At 35.8% G+C, this 26,553-nt stretch overlaps 1 protein-coding gene across 2 annotated transcripts; it reads right to left on the bottom strand.

The window, feature by feature from the left end:
* Nucleotides 1-1,304: 1,304 nt before the first annotated feature.
* On the bottom strand, nucleotides 1,305-26,553 carry LOC128237791 (AT-rich interactive domain-containing protein 2-like). Of its 2 annotated transcripts, none has more exons than XM_052953375.1 (20): nucleotides 26,057-26,553; nucleotides 25,863-25,956; nucleotides 20,232-20,329; nucleotides 19,142-19,296; nucleotides 17,228-17,446; nucleotides 16,748-16,815; nucleotides 16,399-16,465; nucleotides 16,024-16,103; nucleotides 15,603-15,679; nucleotides 14,766-14,944; nucleotides 14,141-14,350; nucleotides 13,413-13,586; nucleotides 12,111-12,183; nucleotides 11,604-11,741; nucleotides 10,162-10,280; nucleotides 6,260-9,674; nucleotides 5,822-5,957; nucleotides 4,940-5,113; nucleotides 4,523-4,614; nucleotides 1,305-3,499 (listed from the first exon to the last, which is right to left on the bottom strand). In XM_052953375.1, exons 1-20 carry the CDS (start codon nucleotides 26,146-26,148, stop codon nucleotides 3,394-3,396), a joined length of 5,766 nt encoding a protein of 1,921 aa, XP_052809335.1. In that variant the 5' UTR covers nucleotides 26,149-26,553; the 3' UTR covers nucleotides 1,305-3,393. The 2 variants fall into 2 exon arrangements, with proteins under 2 accessions (XP_052809335.1, XP_052809336.1); XM_052953376.1 differs by having other exon boundaries at nucleotides 6,260-9,491.

Here is a 26,553-nt window from a genome sequence, read left to right as displayed (position 1 = left end):
AAGCCCTTTTAAGAGCTCTCGACTTCAGATTTGAAGCAAACTGGAGAATCGATACTAACAAGAGCGCCTCTTAGTGGGCTCCAAGTGGTTTAAAGCCTTGTGAAAAGAATGAGCGAGTCTCAAGAAAAAAAATATGAACAAATCCTACCAATAAATCAAAGTCGTTTACGTCACCCTGGCCCAAGTGATAGAGAACTAATGGCATTTACAGTAAACTTTATCCATCAAAATGCAAGTTTTAGCTGTAAAACCTACCAGATCACCCATGTCTTCTTTTGACATATTGTTCTCTATCCTCATACTGAGTTCCATGAACCTAGCTTTGATACTTTATGAGTTATCATAGGACCATATTGGCTATTTTTTTAATGTCAAGGGCAAAACTAACGTGCATAATCTCCATATTGCCCTCTTTTCCACATACTAAGTTTCATTAATCTAGCTTGGATATTTTTTAAGTTATCCCAGGACCGAGATTTTTTTTTCAGTCAACAGCTTAATTTTTTATTAGTCAAGGGAATAAGCTTATGTGCATAATCTCCATATTTCCCGCTTTCCACATACTAAGTTTCATTAATCTAGCTTTGATACTTTTTGGGTTATAGCAGGACGGAGATCTTTGTGGACGGACAGATGGAGGGTAAACCGTCAGTCCCCTACGGTGAAACTGGTAGGGGACTAACAAAAACAAAAAAAACCAAAAGCAAGCAGTTAACTTTTTTTTTCTTTCTTTATATTTCTTTTTTGGTCCCTGCAGATGACAAATCACATTCCTGTCAAGTTTTTTTATGTCTAGCCTGCTGCTCGTAAGCTTCAGCCAATTGTATGTGACTGGTTGAGATTGGTTTGGTTCAAGTTGAACAGAATACAAATTGATAGGTCAATATTTATCAATAAAAAAATATTCACCAATCAAATCATTAAAATGTGCCAACTAGCCTAAGGATAACGTGTGAAAATCTTAACCAAGTCAAAGTTATATACAATTGACTGATCAATGTTGTTATCAAGTTCTTATTAAATATCTGTCCAAAGATCAAGGAGTTATGTAATTGAAAATGACTTGACCCACAAGAGTGGCTGGAGAATTCACTCCCTGCACATCAACTTGGCGAGAGGTCATGTGTTATTCAAGTTATTTCAAAAACTTTCAACAATCATAGTTATGGAGCGAGCACAATACGTGACAGACAAAGCTTCAGCTTCCAAGAGCGAAATAAATAGAATATGGGTATATTTGGATTTATTAAATATATAAGCTCTCAAATCTATTCAATTTAACGGTGTAAATAAACAAGACAATGTGAATGCGCTGATTTATTTTTTCCATTATTTTTAAAACATGTTCATATTTATATCTATACTACAAGAATAAGACAGATTTGGTTTTATCATTGCAAAGTACAACATACATACTCCAAAGATTACTTCATGTTTACGATAAATTGCTTTACAACCGATAACAAACAATCATATAATTATGTGGTCAAAGCAATGGGGTTGTTTCTTTAAATTGTCAAGTTGTAACCTCTCAGATTTAATTCAAGAACATATTATATGTATATAAAAAATGAAACATCGCATGGCAAAAAGGAATACTTCATAAATGTAAACAATGATATCACAGGAGTGATAATATACGCAAAATAGAAATTTCAACATCAAATAATCAAAGAAATTACATACAATGACAATTCAAAAGAATAAAAATAAACAACGCTAGATTCAATCAAGTCAGCGATATTATTAATTATCTGTTAAAAATTTCCCATCTTTACTCTCAAGTTATATAATGACTTCAAGATTGCACAAATGCCACAGAACAAGTATTGCACAGCCTTGTTACTGTTATGCTTATTAACAATTTGTTATGCTGCTTTTAATCTTTAATATTCCAACAAACTACTAACGAATAATCCGTAATCACCCAAGCATTCATTTCATTTAATAATACAGTCAAGCATAAAACCAATTCAGAATTAAATTAAAAATATAAATCAGAAATATAATGCCACAATATCTCCATTGCTATGTTTCGGCTTCCGTAAAATAAATCTGTGTTTAACTTATTTCATTTAACAAAAAATATGATTCATGGCTCATTAAAACAGGGACAAGGCATTTTAATCATCAATAGATAAATATATAAGATATACTTATTTCATACACAACAACATTTACATCGATACTGCAAAAATAGATATTCACAAGACAGTGGCACCCAGCACATATAATGAAAGTAATGATGATTCAAGTGACGTATGTAACTTCATGATAAATGCAATATACTGTCATCCGACGTCTGTGAGACATATTTTCATAAACTGAATTTAAAACACAATGCATCAATGACAAACCATTTGGTGTTTAAGTATACATGGCACTATAAAATACACAACATAGGCCGATAAAACACAAATGATGAAACAACTTTCTGACAGTATTTCATCGATAACTGCAACTTACTTGTTTTGAGAAATAACGATATGACCATGTAGACTTAAATACCCTAGAAATATCTCATTCTCAATCATTTCATAAAGATTCTGTACAAGAAAAACAATAAGCAATAATAAATTATGATGAAATGTACACAAATATACATCAAGCGTAAAGTACAGGTTTCAGAAAGTCAACACAAGAGTGCTATGGAGCAAACTCTACGCCCGCCTAATTTTTCAATCATTCAAGGGGAATAACTCAACAATTATTAAAGTCAGAGTTATGGGCCTTGCTATAAATGTGAGTATTGTCTCCCAGACTCTGGCAATATGTGTTCAAAGTATCATTTGAACATCGTCAACGTTTATCCAGAAATGCCTAAGGTTTTTTACGTTTATCCAGAAATGCCTAAGGTTTTTGCACAATGTGAACAACAGATTGACACAAAGGCTATGACAATACCGCGACTTTTCTTTAAAAAGCAGACAAGCTAAAAATGTGATGAGAGAGTCACAGACCTACCACTGAACACTTTAGGTGTAACAATACAGAGTAAAAAAGAACAATGAACAATGTCAGCACTGATATCTGTGTGAATTTGTCAAACAACAATGTAAGAAACAAACATATACCAAAATAGTCTTCATATAACATCATATTTCAGTAGTACACGTTAAGAGGCTGTAATGGCTGCAAGTTCTCTGTGGAAGGTCATGACAGTTTTGTTAAATCGATCTCATCCACAAGAAAAACTAGTTATTTATATTGTATAAACATTATACTGAATAAAACTCAATATTTATGCTGGTAAAATTAAGAACTGACCATGGTCTGCCATCTGATTGTATAATGAATCTTTAATAACAATCCTACTGGACTTTTATTTATACTGCTGGAACATCGAAAGACCGGGCATTTGAAAATTATCATTTGAAGATTATCGCTGGGCATTTATTTATACTGTTGTAGCTCTGACAGGCAGCTGGCGAGGGCGGTTGAGGACTCCAGGGCGCTCATACAGCCGTAACTGAGCACTCTCTCATACTTCTTGAGCAAACTGAAACACAATATCAAAATTGTAAGCAGAGTTGAACAAATGTTCAAATAGAAACAACAGCTAACAATAGGCCTTTTGTTCAATTCTTTGTAAAAGTTAACAACCTGATTAACAACATCGTTATTTACTTTTAAGCATGAAATGTTTGATGATTTGCTCACATGTTTAAATAAAAACAAATACGGCTGAAACAGTTATCTAAAATCTTAATAGAAATACAGCAGATCAGATTGGGAAGCTAACAACAATAACATTAACAATGTTGTCAACTTTAACAAAGTTCTGAACAATCGGCTCAATTGTACTCTCTCAGGATAATGGCAAGTTTCGTCTGATACCATTTATAACCCACTTTTACATGTTACCTGTAACAAATACAGTGTGTGTATACCACGTGATAAATTACGTCATATATGCTACGTCGGAAGGCAACATATTTCCTAAAATAAAGACTTAAATCAAAGATAACTTTTCATTTACTACACTATTTTAAATAAAACAAAGGGCAGTCTATGCCGCTTACAAAGCCCCGCCTTCGTGTTATTACAAAGTTTGATAAGGTGATTAGTTTCAAGAAACACTTCGACAAACCTGTTTCCAAAAAAGTTTTCACAGTACTCCGTCAGACGGCCGTATTGTGAAAAGGTTTGTCGAAGCGTTTTAAAAAGCTAAACTCTCAATCAAACTCTGGTAAAAGACCAAAGGCAGGGCTCCGTAAGCGGCGTAGACTGCGCTATATTTCATTTAAAATGGTGAAGAAATAGTGAAGTTATCTTCGTTTTAAGTCTTCGTCCGAAGCAAAATATTGCCTTCCGACGTAGCATTTATGAAGCAATTTATCACGTGGTATACACACACTGAAATATATTTTGACCATTGTATAGTCACCTTGTCATTGGAAACTCTTTATTTTACTGGCAGACAGAGAGCACAATCAATCAGTTTGCCTCAAACGATAGAATATTTATCTCCAGTTCAACTCCATGTATACACTGTACGTCAATGTTTGATATAACCTCTTACCTTCTGCCTTCTTGTGAGTATCTTGCCAGGTTACGCAGGATGAGAGCTGAGGTGAGACGGATATGCTTTGTTACTGGACCCTCTCGTCCCTCCTAGAATATGGATCATCAAATATGTTTTTAAGTGCTTAAATGCCTACAAATACTGACTGTTTAAAAATTGATCATTTTTTTAGAAATTATTTCTAGCGAAAATTAAAAACCTAGAGTAGATAGATTATAGTGCCAGAAGAAAAATTCAAGCATCCTTTGATTTATAGAATACGACTTACAAGTATGGTTTGAACATTTAAAATGATATTAACTATGCAACTCTCTTCCATCAACAGGCAAAAAGAAATTGACTTTTGACAAAAGAAATCTTTCATGCACTTGACACAAGCTTCTATCATTAAATAAATTATCTGCAACTACTCACAGTGAATTCTGGATATGGTGGTTTAGGCAGGAAGCGCTTTATTGCCTGGTTGGCTGCGTCCTTCGGATAGACCATGGCAGGTATGGTGGGGGCAGATATCTTCTGACCCGTTTGAAATGACTGAAGTCTCCGCTGGGCAGCAACCTTCAGGGAACTCTCAGAGCAATGATGGTCCTTCAAGGAAAAAAGAGATTATCTGAGAGCTTTTATAGGTACGAACAGATTTTTTCAGCATAAACCATCTTTTTTATACAAGCGAGGAGAACTTGGTTAACTATAGGTCAATAACCTGTATTACTCAAAAATAAGATTTAACATATTTCATACAATTTTTTTAATATACCAAAAATGATGAACAAATGTCGAAAACAATAGATCATATGGAGGATACGGAGTTTAATTTGAAAGAAATGTGCCGAAAACATGGTATTGCTACCTTATGAGACCATAGTAGATCACAGTAAATCTTTTAGCATTCACCAATCATTTAATATTTTTGCATTTTCAGCTATTAAATACACAGTTATAATTTTGTTAATAGTGATAAATATATTCCATAAGTGCATTATTTAGTAAGTATTTGAGGGTGTATCACTCAAAATTTATGTTTGTTTTACATGTGTACGTATTGATTTTGAATAAGAGTGTAACTTTAAACAATTTCATTTGATGGCACAATATAAGCTGATGCATTGATAGAAAATAAAATTGTCATCAAACCATAGAATAATGTGCCCCTATAATAGGGTGCTGTTTTTTATTGTAAATGACACTTTTTAAAGAACTGAGTGGATTTTATAATACATGAACATATTTAAATATTGATGTCGAATAACAATGATGTTACAATTGCTGACAATAATTTTCTCCTTGATGACATACCTGTACATGAGTGAAGAGTGACCAGCGTTTACGGACAAGAGACTCACACCCCTCCCACTTGCACAAGCCATCATACTCCGTACGAAGATGGACATTGCAGACATGATTGAACACTTTCTTGCCATTGTCAAAACACCTGAAAAACAGAATAAATTTGATAGAAGGTAGCAACTTTGTTAGACAATTTGATTTAAAAAGCATACTCTTTTTTTTCAAAATTAAACAGGATCTGGTCTTCAAGATAGTGTTTTAATGTCAAAGACTTGGTTGTAATTTTCTGAACAAAAGCTCCAAATAAGAACTTATTAAACTTCTAATAATAAGCTACAGAGAATCACATTATAGTTTTCTGACAATTATCATACAATTTTTGCTTTTGTTGTCTTATACAAAGAATTTGAGAGAAAATATAATAATTTCATAATAATTGCTTCTTACTTCCGACAGCCAGCCCATTCACACAAGTACTCAGGGAGCGGCGCTGCAGCCACACCAGGAGATGCAGTGGAATTGGGTCGGGAATCTGAGCTCGCGCTGCCTCCAGATTTGCTTCGACTGCGTTTCTTGGAAGATGACTTCTTCTTCGTCTCCCCACCTTTTGGACTAGCCTGAGATTTCTTGGTTTCCTTGTGGCCAGCCTTAGACTGGGCGATCTTGCTGTTGGAATGTTTGTCACTAACACTGACACTGAGTTCGGTTGTAGCAATAGAGGATGATGTACTGTCACAACTGAGTTCACCATCCCTCGCGCTCTCTGGGGTAGGTATGTGACGAGAGCTGCACACGTTTATCTGGTTGGCTTTTGATGTAATGATGGCATTGCTAGAGAAAGTGATCGGTATGGTATTGTTGCTAAACTGTACTGTGATATTGCCATACATTGTGGTTGGAATCATTTGCTTAACTACTGTGGCAACACCAGTTGGTTCCGGTTCACCCATTTCACAGTCACCGAAATCTATTCCATTTTCTAAAATACTTCTCGCCAATATATCACCATCGTCTGAAGCAGGTTTCTCTTCAATTTTACCAAAGTTAGAATCCTCATCAGACTTAACAATATGACTTTCTTCTAAACTCTGTGCAAGAATATCATCCATCTTCAGCTTACCACTTTCTGTATCAGTATTTTCACAAACAATAGTGTCTTTTGATTCTTGCACTGAATTTGAGATCTTATGATTCACAACACCGTTCATTTTCATCATTTTATCGACAGTCTTTTCATCAGTAATGCCATTGACTAGTTTCTCTCCCCCGTTTACTACCCCAGTAGGAGAGGGCACAGATTGACACTCCGGTGAACTTAAATCTCCGTTCATGAGATGTTTGCCACTGTTGGAGTCTATGCCATTAACTTTAGAATGGTCCACTGAGTTTGCCGACTTTTGGGCAGTATTTTTTTTAGCTGTTTCAACAGTAGGTTCACCATTGGTCTGAGATTCAATGTCACCACCATTACTTTCGTCAGCAACAGCAGTCTCCCCTTCTTGTTTTGAACTGGCAGTTTTTACTGAATCTGGTGCACTATCCGGGTTTGAGTATACAACATTAACTCCACCATTGTCTTCGTCATTCACATTGAACTCTACACAAACATCTTTTAATAAACCTTCAACTGCCAGTCTAGCCTCAAAATCCTGTTCATATAACCCATTTTCTGACACTATGGGAACATTTATAGGAGTCTCTGCTCTGAACTTAGCTATCAACTCTTCATCAGATACCACGGCCTCCTTCTCAACACTACCTTCTTTATACCTACCATCACACATTTCTACATCGCCATTTGGCAAAGCATTCTCATTTACTATCCCATCATCAGGAATCACAGCACTATCAATACCATCCATATCTTCACCATCACCATTTTCATTACTTATAATCACAACGCCAGCATTTTGCTCCACCTGTTCTGTTTGATCATCCATGTGTTCTAGTTGTTCAACTGCCATTGCTGCCTCTGCATCTCCTGCAAACACTTCCGCAGTTGAAGCTCCGGAGTCTGCACACATGTGATAGTTTTGTTGTTCAAACATTAACTCATTACCATCATTCTCAATCATGACCGGCGCATTATCCTGAGAGTCATTTGAATCTTCCATAATTGAACCAACAGCTGATTCTATTTCTGCTACATTTGCTCTACGTCCGACATTATTATTTATTTGTTCAACAGAGCTATCAGGCACACTAGCAGAGATATTAGAGTTTGATACACTATTGGACGGATTTAGTGGTTCTGATCCATCAGTCCTTGCACTTGTGTCAGTTCTTACTTGCCCTATATCACTTTGAAAGTTATCCATTTGGTTTGAAGTGTCACTTGAGGATTTATCCACATTGGAATGCAATACATTCTGACTAGCACTTGTGTTAGAGTCTGTAGAATTACTTTTCATTAATGACATTGATGATGATGTGTCTAGCGTTGCTGTAGATGATGTAACAGATGAAACTGAAGATGACAATGATGTAGAATGGGATAATGACAGGTTAGATGTGGCTTGTAATGAAGGTTGAGATGGTTGCGCCTGTACCATGATTTGCTGCCCAGAAACAACAGTCTGATGCTGAGAGATGAACTGAGATGTTGGTACAATCTGTGGCTGCTGAATCATTTGGGACTGACCTATAATCTGATGCTGCGACATAAACATTTGCTGTTGTGGAATACCAGGCTGTTGGGAAACCATGATTTGCTGTTGGGGAACCATTATCGACTGCTGACCAATGATTTGTGGCTGACCTGGGGTAACAACCATTTGTGTGGCCATTGCAGTAGCTGGTGTCTGACCTTGCATGTACATTTCCCCATTGGGCTGTACAATGTACGTCTGAACATTGGATGCTGGTTGAGATGGTTGTATGATGGTCTGCGTGGAGCTAGCGGGGCTCGCATACTGAATGTAGGTGGTCTGTTGGGGAAAAGCTTGAGGAAAACTGGTTTGAAACTGAACAGTCTGGCCATCCCCACTAGCACCAAAGTCCAAGTTCTGAATGTTCATTACACCTTGTACAGGTTGTTGAATAATGACATTGCCCCGGTGGATTTTTGGTGTCAGTAATGCTTTCACAAACACTTTATTGTCTGGGTTTTGTTGGTCCTGAACTGCTTGGTATACTACACCATCCTGTGTGATTATTTGCTGATTTGCAAGCAACTGTGGTTGAGCTAGATTAATCTGCTGGCTTGTTTGAGTGGGCAACACCTTCGGTACAATTGCTGGCAAGTTATTTGGACCTGGTTCAGCCTTAGGCAATACTTGTGCATTCTTCTTGGCACCAATTTTTCGCTTCATTGCAGTTTTGGTTTTAGAATTAATGGTATTAGTTGGTGGAGGCAATGGGTCATTAGCAAAGCCCTGTGCAGCAACTGCAAGAGGCTGAGTCTGTTGTTGGATGGGTATAACCGATGACATTGTTGCCTGGGGTATGGTGACCGTTCCCGAGGTGAACACTTGCTGTGAGGCCATATTTGTGAATGGTGCTGTAGTGCTGACCTGCAGCACCTGACCACTAGACATGGTCGCCATGGCAACTGTTGTCCCAGCAACCTGCTGGGAGACAACAATAGGCTGTGCACCTGCCACTGCAGTTATGGAAGCAGGGATGCTGGTCTGTGCCTGCATTTGGCTCTGGGCTTGAGATTGCTGTGATGATGAAGAACCTGGAGAAAAGATGGGAGTATTTTTTGTTGCAGCCGTAATCGGGAGCATGACTGTGTTGACAGGGGTCATGGGCCTCATGGCTGGGCCGGCAAGCCTGCGGGCGAGGGCTGGAGAGCTGATGGGGGCCCCTGGGTGTCGGATACTAGAGGGTGCTATGCTACTTGGGGTGGCAGGCACAGGCGCTGAAACAAAACAACACAACACTCACAACATCTAGCTAACATGCACTATTTAGATAAAGCATAAAAAAACAAATACCACTAAAATAACTAGGAAACTTATGCCAGGAATTATCAGACATAAAATACAGGTTATCTTGCAAAACATGTCACGGAAATTCTGAACTCAGTTGATGAACTAAGTATAAATATGACTCAATAACAACAAATCATGCAGGAGTCGTTTTGCCTGGACAGATTGATTCTATAACAAGTTCACAACAGTAATGCACACAAATATTAAAGTTTGCAAATTTCATATATGTAGCAAAACAATATTTATTAAATTATGATTTATCAAGGTAAACAAGTTAGTTAATTACGTTAATTAGACCATTAATATTTTTACTCATAAATAACAATGATGTTAAACTCAAAACAATAACTAAATTAAAAAAAAGAAAAAGACTTGGAAAAATGTAGGATCTGTAGGTTCACCATGTGGACATACCTGCAGTTGCTATAGAAAAGGGCAACTGTGCAGGGCGTTTCTTCAGCCCATGTATCCCCATTTCTTCACCCCCATCTGGTTTCTTCACAACAGCGCTGGCACTCCGAGGATACACCATTCTGTAAATAAATGTACAAAAAGCGTACAATACATTCCAGGTAAAGATTATACTATAACAACACAACAACTTTTTTTAATAAACTTGATGTGAAAAACAGCACACAGGAATCTGTGAAACAAATAACTGATTGGAATAACTCAAAACAGGGCTCTTAAAAAACAACAACACAAGTCCAAAAGCAAGCAAGTCTTCCTTTCAATATTATATATTAAACTCATAAAATCCTTATCATCCAGGGCCTGTTTCAATAAGATATCTTAACTGTTGTTTGCTTAACAGTACTCAGTTTAACCTGTTAAAGTTACTTGCAAAATCTATGCGATTAATGTCCTAACGATATTTTTATTGAAATGCAGTTCACGCCCAAAATGATGTAACGTTTGGAACTTTACTATCTTCATCCTTACCATCTTAATTGAAACTGGTCCCAATGACTGCCAAATACAAGTAAGAGAGTATCACAATATAGAAATACCCTTTCAAAAAAATATCTATGGGTACTAAATAGTGTATGCAAAAAACATGACAGACTGACATTGCTGGTATATTTTCAAAGTGTCTGTCTTACTTCAAAGAACAGAAGACAGAATTGTCTGACATTTTTGTCAGTGTAAAACTGATATCCAAAGATGAAACATCAAACCCATATAAGCCTTTTGACAACTGTCATTTTTACTGAATGTTTAAAATTCAAATCTGTAAAGTGTGTATGCACACGCAGACCAAACTAAAGTATGGCTTCCCTTTATCTCCTGAAAGACATCAGTTCAACAGAATTTTATTGTTAACAAGCATTGCCAAATTCAGTTTAAACTACAGTAAAACTGCGGTCATTCGAACAGGCAGATGTTTGAGAACCGGCGTTCCCTCAAGTTCGGAGCTTGGTCCAAAACAAGTTTCCTTCTATTCTCATATAAAATATACTGACGCTGCATCAAAACCTAAAAAAGTCGAGGAGTCAAGCACTATGGCCGGTCCCAAATACACAAATCATGCACAAAACCTTATGGCTCCCTCGAGGTCACTATTTCACAATTTATCCCGACCACGTGTTCCAAAATAAACAAACAATTGCTGGTGTTTTTGCAAGTTGTAAAAAATGCAATGATAGTTAAGAAGAAATTTAATAAGGTGGGAAAAACCATGTATCACTGTATACGCATGACCGATGATAGTTGATAAGGGCATTTGAGAACATAATTATGAGTTACAACACTTTCATAGAAATAAGGTCAAGATAATGAACATGTGTTAATTAAGTTTTAATGCATCACTTTTTAACGATACACTATATACCATACATTGATATGGCAAAACTCACTGTATGGTTTTCAGGAACTCGTTGGAGGACAGTGGCTGAGTAAGTTGAAACTTGCTACAGAAGGCCAAATAGTCTGTGTACAGACCTAGGTGACTCACAACCTCAGTGGGACCTTTAGCCTCGTAGGTGGCCTGTAACCTGTAAGAGAAACAATAATAGTAGACTTTAACCCTATACATTGGAGTTAGTGGTAGCTAAACCTACATTTAACATTATAAAAATTGTGACTCGGAATTAATGCTCATCTGTTGTTTTTCAGTCCAAAAGAGGCATAACTCAACTATTATTGATGTCAGAACTATGGGCCTTGCTGTGTTCGTATTACCTCTGGCAACAATTTCATTTTATCATCATTTCAATATCTTGAATGCCAACAATGACACCGAGGTTATCACAATATCTGAATTACTTTTCATCAAAAAAACAGACAAGCTAAAAATCCAGTAAAAAAATGCTAGAGGAGTGATATACATGCACTTTCCAAAAGTTAAATGTACATTTACATACCAGTTACATGTAGTTATCTCTATGGGAGAAGGTGGGACAGGCGGTTCCGGAGGAGCACCCTTCTCATCCGTCTCTGTAACAGTAAAGGGTTAACAAACATGGATACAAAACATATGTTACACATAATGTTGTTTTAATGTTAATCCAACAGAGTATTTAAGAATTCTGTTTTGCTTGAATTTAACAAAGGAATTTTTTCAACTAATAGTTTTTAAATTTTCAATGGATCCTTGGATAAACTCATTGATTGAACTGGTTTGAACTAATGCAATTTATTAAATTATTTAAACATGTGTCAAGTAACCATAGAAAGAACTTTAATGACCATAATCTGAAATAACAGAATTAAGAATCTGCAAGGTTTAAACTTAGCTAAATAGACACAAAATTTAAGCAAAAATATGGTAGACATGTATCAAAAGTAGGGATGCAAACGAATATTCAAATATTAGATCAAACGTTTGGTATTCGAATGTCAAAATCGGTATTCGAATATTCGATGTTTTGTTGTTGAATACATATTTTGCCTACAACTCTGTTGTTGGGTTTTAAATTTGTTTGTCTTGTTTTTACAACGATTGTCCCATAATACCAGAGGTGTGAATGTGATAACAATACACTATACACGCGTCATATGTCATTTAGGGACATATCGTAGGATACTATAAAAAGTCCCCGTAATTTTACAATAACTGGCTGTAAGACAAGTGACACAAAAATCTAGTTATTTTCGGTAAATTTAAATGCCTCTTCCAATTAAGGAATACACTAGTTCCTGAGTTGGTTTGGTTTTTCCATAGTTTTTTAGCAGAGGTCAATCCCACAACGAGGCTGCTCGTCCTACGGAAAGACCCTCCATTGGCGTATAAAGCCATTTAACCAGAACTCCATCTAAGTTTACGTTGTTTACAAATATGAAGGCCGCGGAATATAAATTAAAAGTTTTTGTTTTTTTCTTTGTTCGTAATGTATTAATTTTTGTTTTTCTGAAAAGAGGAATTTTTGAGGCTCGTATGGTGAAATTCAGGGTCCGCCGCACATAGTGGTTACGACAAAGTAGAACTTAAATGCCCCGGCTATTACTTTAGCGAACATTATAAAAGTTTACTACAATTTTCAAAAGATGTAGTTTGGTAATCAAATATTCGTTCGAAAGAATTACCAAATATTCGAATATCAATTTTGCCATTCTTTTGCATCCCTAATCAAAAGGTATTTTCATACTAAACATTTTACAATAAGAAAGTATAAGTCTTTAACAATAATCAACAAGCTGCTTTCGCATTATCAAGTTGTACATACTTTTCTGTGGTGTTGCCTGCCCAGGTGGCTGTCCTGAGGCTCCCACTGCACCCGTGGCCCCTTCCACAGCTCCACTGACATGAGGAGGAGGGCAGTACTCTACAACCTTTATCCCCACCAGGGAGTTAGGGCCGTATGACTGGGCCTCCACAGTGATCAGGGATACCAGTGTCTCTGCAATTGGAATTACGAACATTTCTGTCATGAAGACATAATCAGGGACTTTAACAGCTCATAATTGTCAATTCTTAAAAAAGCCGGGAGTCTGTACGAGTATGAGAGAGTCATGCCCAAGGTAGGGTAAAGGTGCTTAAACCCCATTTGAAATTGTTTGAAAAGTCATTTATATTCATTTAAAGGTACTTCCTACTGTTTTTAAAGTAAATTTTCAGCAAAATAATCTTGAGAACTGAACACAAGTCTGAAGTTAAAAGCTCTCAATCCAAACCTCAGGATTAATCATGAACTTCAGACTCTGTGTATAAACTTTTCATCATCAAGCATACAAAGACAGCATGCATTCAATTAACTGATTTTTTTCCCCTCATACCATGAACTAACAGAATATGCATTACAGCTCTGAATAACAGTAAGGAAATATTATATTTAATTGCCTAAAATTGAAACCGAATCAGGTGTTTACCAAGTTTTTTAACCTAACCACAATTTTATAATGTATTCACAGAAACTGAACTTAAGGGTACATCATATGCCACTGAGTCACCTACCAACTGTATTGGATGTCTCTGCAATCTTGCTGTTTGTCTCCTCGCCTATCTCCGAGAGCTGGTAGAGAGCCTCCAGGCTGTACACAATCAGCTGGATGTCCGCTATCGTCAGGTACTTGCTGATCTCCTCATACAGGCTTACGTCAAGCTTCTCCGAGATCACATACTCGTTGTCTTCCGTCTGAGACAACTTGCTCACCATCTCAAGGCCTAGGGGATATATCAACGTTATATTATCCTTATATCATAGTAAATAAAGACAATCAGGTTTTCAATCATCAGTATAGACAAAGGTATACAGCCATTTCGAATGAGTACAAGTGCACTCAAACTTAAAAGATGAGAGGGGTCAAAATCTAAAGCCTAAAGTAGACACAAGTAATTGCCTGATGAATATCAGTACCATGTTCCACAAGCAAGCAAACTTCAATCATTATAAATATTTGAACATAATTTAAATTTCAAACATGCAAAAATCTCATGAGACCAATAATGATCAACTTAAAGTAATGTGAATGCATGGAGCATGGTCTCATTTAACTACCATGGTTATCCTGATAAATCATAATTGAAACAGAATTGATTTCATGATATTTATATGCTGAGGACTAGTTTTAAACCTTACCTGTAACAACAGCAAACTTGTCCTCTGATGTGATACACTTGATGATGAGATCTAGGATGGTTTCTGATTTGAACGAGTCCGATGGTTCAAGAACAAACTGGCCAGACAGGTTGCCAACGGTGTCCAGCGCGAGCTGCCGAAGTGATCCATACTCACAGTTGATACACAGTGACAAAAACCTGAAATAAAATAAGGCGGTGTTTAAAATATCAACAGGAGTACTTCAGAGGGACCACCAACACTCCTCCAACAAGGGACAAGACCCATAACTCAACACTTAAGCCGGAGTAATGGGTTTTGTTACACATGTGAGCATCTTCTCTTTAAGCATTGGTTCAAAGTTTCATATAAATATATTCCATGAATTTCTATGAAAATCTTGAATTGTTTTCAATATCTTGCCTAGGTTAGAATTGCATGATGACAATACCCCATCTTTTTCACCTTAAAACAGATAAGCAATAAATAATCTGATCTGATCAAAGTGGCATGTTGAAGTCAGCTAGTGTTGCTGCATGAATTGATTCCCATGCACTCTACATTTACCTAAGCTGACTTATGTATAGACATAAAAAACACTTTGTTCTTTCTCATTATCTGATTCAATCAACCAAACCATTAACTCTTTTTACAAAATGCTTTTAAGCCATTACTTTTGAAATTTACTAGTTACATTTTGTTCACATAAATATGCATTAAGGGAAAATGCCTTTCGTTTTTTGAAACTGCAGCAGACAAGTTAATCATCAAATCAATAACCAGATTATAAGCCTATCATTACTCTATGAATTAGATGATTAACTTCTCATAGGGAAATTTGGAAGGGAGTAATATTACCTGAATACAAGATCGTCATTGGCGAGCACTTTCATGTTGATGGCATCAAAGGACAGGTTTCTAATGATGATGGCAACCTGGAACAGAATATAGTAACATTGATGGATGATCAAATATAAGTGGGAAATATTGGTTGTACAGTAAAGGACATTTGCTTGTCGCATCAGATTCCCAGCCTTAACCAATATGAATTTGGTTGATGGTCACTTATTTCACAATCATTGTTCTATTCATCAATTTATACTAAATGAATGTTGAACCATCTAATTAATGTTTAATTAATAAATTGAATCAATTAAATAAGGAATCGAAATACAGACATTTACAGACTAATTGAGAAAAGATTCAGATTATTTGTAAGATCAGCTATCCGGCTAAACTAAGATCAACATTAAAACACCAGTTTTCTACCGCTATTTACCTGAGTGACACGCATGCCCTCCTTATCCTCCACCCCAAGGTTACGCCCCAACTGTAGAACCTCCGAACCACACAATGACCCTGCAAGAAACCAAGGTCATTGTAAGTAGACATAAGATCATTTTACAAACTTAAAATCATTTGACATTGTTGTCACAGTTTTTCTTTACATAATTATGAAACAAGTGAGAATAAACTATTGTCAAAATTAGCACAAACCCACAAGCTCGGCAAGGGTAAAGCGCTTTCCTGACTTGTACAAATTCTGGAGACTATATATGAAATAACATGAAATACACTTGTACTCTTAACATGGAATATTAATCACACATTTTTTTTCATTCTCACAATAAGAGGAGCAATCTAGTCAGCTTACGTTTATCTTCCCGTGTAAATGAAATGCGCTCCCGGGCATCTGCGTCTTTCACTGTGTCAAACCAGAACTGAAACAACAACATACATTATGATCATTCTTTTAAACATTCTTCGGAACTGGGTTTAGCTACAGGCACTTCTGACATATCTTTTATTTCAAGGTATGTTTAAAAATATTAAGGCATTACTGGTCAATGAATGATGTTTTTTTTGTAATCATATTTCTGCCAAGCCCCAATTGCTATCTCCTGCCATCTTGTTGGACAGATAGATTAGATAACTACCTTTAATCATATTAATATTTTTTTTTTTAATTTTTTTTTTCACCTCTGTCAAAATCCTACCCTTACCCTAATGAAGTCTCTGTCAGTATTTTTTCTCCAGCAGTTTTCATACAGCTTCTCCAGCGATCCAACTCCTGCAACAATCAATACAGGCTTGTCAAGAGTCTAATTCCATTTAATACACTATCTAATTCTGTTCAAAGATGTAATTGGCAACAGCTATTACCAGGAACCTATTAGTTCGATTCAAAAACTTTGTGAGGATAAAATATCCACTAATTTATTTCAAGGAAAATACTTGAGCCTTCTAAAACTGCAAATATTTATCCATTTATATTTCATTCAGCTGTATGAATGTGCCATGCTGTTTGATATTCACTTATGATATAAAATTTGAGTAGATTTATGCTAGAATCTGATTTTTTAAAATTATATTGAGTAAGTAAATGTATAAGTTTTGCTGACGAATGAACACACTTGAGTATATCCTATTTTAAACATACCCAACACAATTTCATAGAAAACAGACTGCAAAAAACCACCTACCATCATTGAAGATTCCAATATGAGCTAGCAGCAGGCCAGTAAGGTTACTACATCGGTCGAGGCGAAGAGTATGTTTGCTCTCGTTCGACAGCAGCGTACAAACGTTGATAACAAAATCCACCTCGTTTGGAAGGCCTGATACCAGAGATTTCTCCAACTTCTCGTAGTCACTGAACTTGGCATATGTTGTGCACAGCCCAAATCCTTCCCTTAGGTTTACTGGTGAAACAAAAAGTAAGGTGAGATTTAATTCATAATAGTATTGTTTTTTTGTTTTTTATCTTCTAAACCCTATGCTTAGGAGCGTATACTAGCCAGCGTGTATGAGCCTCTAATTAACACACTCAAACTAAATAAATATTAATGACTTAATGGAAATTTAGTGGTTGTTATCTACTTAATGGATTTTTGGTTGAAGAGCTCTTTTATATGATTAAGTGTGAATCAGTCCAGAAATCCCATTGGCTGATGCTTGAGCCTGAACAGAGAGCCATACAATGTTACCATAACACTGAACCATTAACTATATCTAGAATCTTAGTAAAAATCATGCAAGGTCTTGATGACATTAAGGCATTTGTATAAGATTTTGCAAAAATTTATTGGCATCGTAAATTTAGAAAATTGTTTTTATATATATCTTCCTCTAGATTAAAACGGTAATTCTTCTTGGCAGCCTATCAAGCTTCAATTATTATAATTAACAATGATAAAATATAATGAGTTTATCTGTTCATATTAACAAACAAATTTATCAAAATTTGGTCAGGAAAAACAACACACGACACCAAACTATCACCTCATGAATTTGGACAGAAATACACATTACAATGGTAAATCAGACTGAACGAATACAGGTCTACAATTCAACGGAGTTAACAGTGAATCCAACTGAATGAAAACAGGTCTACAGCTGAACATAGTAAGCAGTGAACCCAACTGAATGAAAACAGGTCTACAGTTGAACAGAGTAAACAGTGAACCCAACTGAATGAAAGCAGGTCTACAGTTGAACAGAGAAAACAGTGAATCCAACTGAATGAAAGCAGGTCTACAGTTGAACAGAGTAAACAGTGAATCCAACTGAATGAAAGCAGGTCTACAGTTGAACAGAGTAAACAGTGAACCCAACTGAATGAAAGCAGGTCTACAGTTGAACAGAGTAAATAGTGAATCCAATTGAATGAAAGCAGGTCTACAGTTGAACAGAGTAAACAGTGAATCCAACTGAATGAAAGCAGGTCTACAGTTGAACAGAGTAAACAGTGAACCCAACTGAATGAAAGCGGGTCTACAGTTGAACAGAGTAAACAGTGAATCCAACTGAATGAAAGCGGGTCTACAGTTGAACAGAGTAAACAGTGAATCCAACTGAATGAAAGCGGGTCTACAGTTGAACAGAGTAAACAGTGAATCCAACTGAATGAAAGCAGGTCTACAGTTGAACAGAGTTAACAGTGAACCCAACTGAATAAAAAGAGTTAACAGTGAACCCAACTGAATGAAAGCAGGTCTACAGTTGAACAGAGTTAACAGTGATACCAACTGAATGAAAGCAGGTCTACAGTTGAACAGAGTTAACTGTGAACCCAACTGAACGAAAGCAGGTCTACAGTTGAACTGAGTTATCTGTGAGCCCAACTAAATGAAAGCAGGTCTACAGTTGAACAGACTTAACAGTGAACCCAACTGAATAAAAAGAGTTAACAGTGAACCCAACTGAATGAAAGCAGGTCTACAGTTGAACCGAGTTATCTGTGAGCCCAACTAAATGAAAGCAGGTCTACAGTTGAACCGAGTTATCTGTGAGCCCAACTAAATGAAAGCAGGTCTACAGTTGAACAGTTAACAGTGAATCTAACACCATCAAAACAGTTCTAGAGTTGAGATAAATGATGAGCAATTGCCATTCACCTGCAACATCATGCTGGCCGTAGTTGTATGAAAGGGGGACGTTATACTGCGGCCCACAATGCTTCTTCCGTATTGGACCCTCGTCGTCCCTGCGAGCGTCCACTAGTTTAGGGTCCTCTCCAAGGAAGTTGATTTGTTCATAGATGTTCAGATATCTGAAAGCAGAAAAGAAAAGTTATCTCATCTGATATCTAGAAAGTCTGTCCGAAATATTTGCTCAGTTATGTCCCTTTAACCATTAAGAAAACCCTACACCAGTTGTATCAGCTTTGTAAATATAGAACTTTTGTTTTTGTGAGAATTGCAACATCTTGATCAATTTTCCACAAATTTCTCCTACATAACTTCTCATATTCCATTCCCTAACATATCTTCATATTGAACTACAGTAATTGTTGGCATCTTAAACTAGCTTAATGGTTATCTAACAATCTTTGCAACAAACCAGCTGTGAAGAAAGCCATTACATTGCATTTTCAGGTTTTTCCATTTAACATTTAACCATTTTTTCTGTTTCATACATTAAATGTGTTTTCATAGTTAAGATACTTGTAAAAACTGTTGTTGTTGTTGTATTAATAATGTGCACTAAAATAAACAACACCTTTGAAACTGGTGTACTTTGACATCAAACTTGACCAGGCTTTGTTGTTCTGTTAAATCAGCATGTACAATATACATGTATACATTTAGAAATGTCTCTTAATATGACATGCTTTAAGAGTTGGTTAAAACTTATTTTAATATGATACACAGCTTTGAGTTTAACCACACAGCTTCTGTATCTGTTATGACGAAAAATAATGAACATCTGTTGCTATCAACATTAAACACAACACAATGAGAATACAGGTCCATCTTGCAACGGGGTTTAACCATTCAAACTCTTTATGTGCAGGACCATAATGGAAAGAAGTGATAAAAACCCTCTTTTGTATTACCATATTTTAATTGTATTTAAAAACAGATCAAATGTATAATTATAATGCCATGCATTCCATTGTTTGTGTGTGTGTTTTCATTACCTTGCATGAAATTGTACATTTAAATGCTGAAAACATCTACCTATACATGTGCCAGTTAATGTTACCTGATGTATATATGTTTCAGCGCCTGGTCAGCATTAATACAAGCCTGCGGAAGCTTAAGATCGGCCAGAACTTCTCCCCATAGCTTCTCTTCTGTCACCTGATATTTAAAATCTCCTTATCATACAAGACATAAAACATTCATGATGACACAATTATAATATGGCATGCTAGACTTTGATTAAACAAGAAATATAAAGTTACTTAAGTACTAGTACAAAATAGAAGATTTTTTGTGATAACATAAATGTTTTCTCCTAACTTTCCATTTAACAGATCAAGTTCTAAGCATAACTGTATGGTCATAATGGCTGAATAATGTTTGCTTATTCTGCACATACTGGTACTCCTGACTTATCTTAAGGTCACCAACATTCCTTTCTATACACATAGATCTAGCAATTAAGACTGACAGACAAGTGACCTTTTGAACACTGTGTAGTGTACCACACCAGAATGGACCATGTTAATGGGCAAACCCCATAATAAGAGAGTTGTGATATAAAGATTACTGCAGCCAGCTACATAGTCTGTTTTGTGTCATGCAAACTGCTTGTATTTCTGTTGTAAGTTACAAGGAGGCAGACAGCCTCAAGCACTAGTTGTATTTTACCTATCACTGATACATGTAAATATCTGAGATCTATCCAGATATATTTTTTATTAAATCAATGGTCACAGCTTATTGCAAATGAATTTTAAATATGGTAACAAATGAATTTCAAACATGATTATAAATGAATTTCAAACACGGTAACAAATTAATTTCAAACGTGATAACAAATTAATTTAAAACACGGTAACAAATGAATTTCAAACACTGTAAGAAATGAATTTCAAACACAGTAACATTCAAAAAGATTATATCCGGGCCTGACAAAGTGTTCTGCAATTACGATCATGGACTTTCCTGCATCAAACAGAGAAAATTGTCCATCCACTCATTCCATTAGTTAAGAAGAAACCTAATCTCAGAGAGCTATTGCTAATCAAGCAGGGCTATTGTTAAGCATTTGAAATTTGAGTATAAACTTCTTTGCATTAAATTTTTTGAAGTTTTTATCCCATACATGGAAATTCAGGCCTCTCAATCACTAAGAACTACTTCATTTTTGTACAACATTCCTGAAAAAATGAGGTAATTTGCACAAGTCAGTTTCACAGAGTGGATTCAAATAAACCACATTAACTCAAGAATGGCCTTTAATGTAACTTTTAACATCAAATTTTGGTATTGTCAACATCCAAGTGTTCACTTTTGGAACTTTTACGGTATTATATACAACTTTGTTGATAGTGTCTGTACTTTCAAACGCTTAATTTTTGAAAGTTTCAGCCCATTTCTAGAGAGTTATTCACTTCCAAACTTTCCTTAAACCCTGAATGGTTTAACAAATATATAATTATATATCATATAATATTCTTAACAAAAATCAAAATGACAATGTACATCTTCTCTGTATAACTTGCACAATTAAATAAGGCTAATATATCAAGAGCAACCAGTTAATGTTTTATTCAATTTCAAACAATGCATATGGCTCCTGACATTTTTTCTTTGTATTTCCATTTTACCGCTAAGTTAATGATTCAAATACCAAGTATGGCCATAGAGTGTATGGCACGTTTCCCCTTTGTCAGGTATTGATTTATATTATGAAGCCTTGAAAATTTTCACAATCTGAATAGACGAATGACACTTGATGTTAACTAACACCAGAAAAATCACATAAAGCTAGTTAACAACTTTCTGAAGTTTTGATACACAGAGGTTGGTACATGCCTGCAAGCCCTGTACTGGTAAAATGTTTGCCAAACTTGCTCAACTCTTGAATTTTATTTTATATAGCCACTGAGGCTCCTTGCAAGGTAGAATTGGGGCTTGTTATATCGAATGACATATTTGAATAGTAATATATTAATATTCAAGTTTTTCTGCACAGATCTAGTGTGATTTCGTAAAATTGATGTTAAGATCAAATAGTATCAGTTCATACACAAAACTCTGCGTGCAGGATTGTTAAGTACAAATACATAATTAACACATTAACATTCAACTGTAGTACAGTAAACTCAATTTTCCTGTGAACAAATTTTGACAATTTATGAATAAAAATTGATCATTATATCAAAATTCAAATGTAGAATTGAAATGAGTTTACATTAATCACAATTTTGAAAATTCAAATTAATAATGTAAAGGCCTAGGGCTTTAGAAAGGTTTAGACAGAGTGCTGCAGAAGGGAAAATATTTCAATGGTAAGGCAGACTGTATTGTGAAGAATTTGAAAATCATGTATAATTTGAAAATCATGTATTTGACAGAAAATGTTTGCAGTTGTATATGGTAGTTATATTGGGTTTCAACTGCCAAATATGATATATGTTTGTAATTATTATCATATAATAAGTTCATAACAAAAAATATTTGACAGTCTCATTTATTCTACAAAGACAAAAGGTTGCCAATGCTGGTTTCCTTGCGGACAGAGGGCTGGGGTAGTACCAAAAAGAACAGGGTAAAGCGCCCTTCCATAACTCTTACGCTTAAACCCTTCAGTCCGTGTATATGTGCAAGCCCTTGTAGACACACAAGGTATTTTTCTGATTATTTTCTTGTTATTTTCACAGGTTTTCAAAATTCTTGACCAAAACAACCTATCATTCCTTTGTCCACTTTACGCTGGGTATGATGCGGCCCAAAAATTACTAGATAAGAACATGGTTCTCAATTACTTTCAGTTGAACCATCATAAATAGAAGAGTAAAGGACCAGCTACGACTTATTCTACTTAAATTTCTCTTATTTTTCGAAATCAAAACTGTCCCAGGGGCCAGGGGAAGTTTCAGAAAGCACCGTCATTGACCTTAGACTTTTGAACGAAGAAAAACAAAGCAATTTATGGCAAGTTAAGAGGGCAGCACAGCTGATTTCCAGCAGTCAAAAGGGCAGCACGGAGCAGCATCAAGCTCAAAACGCCTAACTGAAACACCAGTATGGGCTTTTGTGTATTATAAGGCACTGAATAAAGAACAGGTGGGACTGACCAGCATAACTTTTGTATTTATGGTCGATAGACTTAGAGTCTTTCAGGTTATTCTTGTTATCAAACATAACTATTGCTGCTAAATAACTGAAATATAAGAGGGATTGGGCAAATTGTTCAGAACTTTGTATAAGTTAACAACATTGTTAACGACATTGATGTTAACTTTCAAAGGTAAAATAATTTATGATATGCTAATATATTTGCATTAAACGAGTACAGCTGAAACAGTTATCTCAAATCTTGTGAGAAATACGCAGAAACAATTTTTGTAAACATCGATCAAGTCATACAAATTTATTATATATTATTAAATACAATTTCCAGAGCATGATTAAAAAGAAGGAAATGTAAGCCTTTGATAGTGTGTCATTGATTCTAAATGTCCATGTGATGTCTTTGCTCCACTAACCCATCAAAATAAAACCAAAGCTCCTAACAGTGCAATCTTGAGACCACTGGATTTTCCCTAGACAGTAGACAAGAAGTTTACCACACTGTACTACAGTGTAAAACTCAATAATCAATGTGTGGTATAGACAAAATGTAATACTGTTGCTTCATGCTGGCTATTTTTAGTATTTGGGGAAAATCTTTGTGACCTACATAGCAAAGATAATTGGTAGTTGTATACACACATGGCTCACAGTATTACTTGGGTATTTACATTATGATATACACCGACTTCTGGGACAAACTTTGCAGTAAAATACAGCAATATCAATCCCAATTTCTACTACAAATAAAATGTTTTATAATTGTTTAAGTAATCTTACAATGTTTATGGGTGTAGTTGTTCATTTTTAGTATCCTGATTTTACTTAAGACTAGCATGATGTAATTTGTAATCATCATCATGCCAACTTTCTGACAAGATAATCAGACCCTATTCATGGCAATATTAGGGAAACCCCTCAACTACCGCTACGGCTACCAGTCCAGTCCAGGGAAATTTGAGTTGGCCCCAAGGCCTTGTGTCCATAAAAATTCAAGGCTCAAGATCTGGCGGTCATCGATCATTGATCAAGATGTTCATGGTTGTACAAACACTTTACACTGCATTTTCCTTCCACCATTTCATAATTTAAAATTTCTTATACAATTCCGGAGTTATTTTGCTGGTGTTTTCATCCAATTACGGTACCATAGATAAATAAAACTGATAACAAGTTGAATTATTTTATTTTATAAATACTAATGATGAGAAGTTGGATCAAAATATTAAAATACTCTCTCTGCAAGTAAACTACACATTTTGTTTTACCCTGCACAGTTAAATATATACCGAGTGTGTGGTTCAACATGGTGACGCAATCACGACCGTTGAACAGAGACACTGACTTGACACGAAAGTAATTGCTGCGTTATTTTTTGCGTATAGTGAATTCATTTATTCAGATATTGACAGATTAGATGAATGGCAATTAATAACTGTACCATATTGATAAATCATGTTTTGATAAGCAGTACCAGTAAACAAGTAGTTCTCTGACAATTAGGTTTTATCGAGATATTCTCCAGATTTTTGAAGGTGGCTTAATAAAAAATAACTCCATTTCCATAGGCCCCGAATGAGGTGCTCAAAAAGTCTCAAATTCAGGTTCAACGTAAGTAATTCTCTCAGTCTGAAGCAAGCTTTATTTATTTATTATGTTTAAAAGTGGATTTTCATCTCAATTTAATCTTTTGTCATTAAAAAAACTTGATATACATAAGACATGAATGGTAACAAATTTGGAATGTAAACGTTGAACTTGTTATGTTTTGATGTGTAATGTTTATTTGTTATTCAGGTTGGAAAATAGCTCAATGAGCCAATGTTTCTTGTTATCCTGTACCCAATTCTTGTATCTTGTAACTAAGAATGAAAATTTCCTAACAATGTATATAATGTCGCCAGCACAAAAAGGAACTATACCGAGCAAATCACCTTAATGACTGTTGCCCGTATTTTATAGTGTGCTTTTCGCGATGGGCACTGCAACTGTGATTCCCAGCGAAGGTAAATGTGATTTCGTAAACAACTGGAATTTAAATGTTTACACTCCTCACCTGATGAAAAGTGTCAGTACCTGCAGAGACATTTCAAGCACCTGACTGATAATTACTAGGCACTTGATATGTAACTTCTGAAATGCGGAGAAAATGGCGACTACTGCTTTCGGAGGAACCATTAATTTTGTTGTTTGCATAATATGAGTTTTTATGCTGCAGAATTCGGTGTCTAAACAATATGCACTCTCCAGTACATTCTTGGAATGACTGCAATCTCATCACTTATAAATCTGTTAAGCTATACCGTCATGTATTTTGATGCGTATGTGGTGTTTTTTATCCATGTTTCCGGTTGTTTGTATGTAACCCTTTCCAGTGTCTATGAACCAAATGCAAAATATTGCTTTTGTGTGTGCCACATAGAAACATGGCGAGTCAAAGTGCTCTTTAAACCAACCTGAATACCAAATATATTGGGGAGCTTTAACCTTAGTTTAGTCTAAATTTTTTACCAGGTCAAGGTCACTTGTCTGTTGATTGAGAAACAAATATTAAATGTGTTACTTAGAAGGATCAGTACACTATGTTTACCTTCTTCCAACCACCATTGGATGTGACCCTCTGATACAACTGGTACAGATCAACATCTTTGTTCCCACATCTTGGTGTGTGATGAAAGCTTGTCCTAAAATGGAGACACCAATTAATTTTATAAAATCAAGGCTCTGTGTTAGACTTATGTTTGCTATTTCGATTATTCTGAGACTAAAATTGATGTGGCTTACCCTCTATTGTAATGAAAGTTTCGTAAAGCCTCAATGAAGCTGCTCTTTTCCTGTTCGTAACGAAAGATCTCTTTGTTCGTATTTTTCGCCATTTCTTTCACGCTGGAGGTTTCGACTCCGAGTCCCTTTCGATAAACTCGGCTGCAGGTTACGCGAAACCCGTTGACAATCAGCGCGATAGTCAAAACATCCCACCTAGTTGGTCACGCAGTGGAAAATCCACGATAGCTTCAAAGAATTTCTATCGCTTGGAGTAGACTGCCGCACACAAGCGAGCAGTAAACACACCGACTCGTCCTCTATCCAACACAACTAATCAATACACTATGTAGGTCCACGCGATAAAACAAGGAATGCTTTTCCTATATAGCGAAATAAACACTCAGTGCGGTAGTCACATATTTGACCATTCGCGTATAAAAATCGACAAAATTTTCCTAACAAAAAGCATAATGAACATGCCAAAAATCAATTCAACGCCAGAGGGATGTCTAGCA

This window comes from Mya arenaria, chromosome 6, assembly GCF_026914265.1.
Source record: "Mya arenaria isolate MELC-2E11 chromosome 6, ASM2691426v1".
In the NCBI taxonomy this organism is placed as follows: Eukaryota; Metazoa; Mollusca; class Bivalvia; order Myida; family Myidae; genus Mya; species Mya arenaria.
Note: the sequence above shows the minus strand (reverse complement) of the source record. Positions and strands in the feature narration are given on the sequence as shown.

Bases quoted from the DNA above. Each gene is read 5' to 3' on its own strand.
- LOC128237791 (XM_052953375.1), bottom strand. From the start codon at position 26,148: ATGGCGAAAAATACGAACAAAGAGATCTTTCGTTACGAACAGGAAAAG. The intron at 14,351-14,765 runs GTAAGGTTTAAA...TATATCCCCTAG, and splicing joins CAAGTTTGCTGTTGTTACAG to GCCTTGAGATGGTGAGCAAG. The intron at 5,958-6,259 runs GTAAGAAGCAAT...TCTGTTTTTCAG, and splicing joins GAATGGGCTGGCTGTCGGAA to GTGTTTTGACAATGGCAAGA.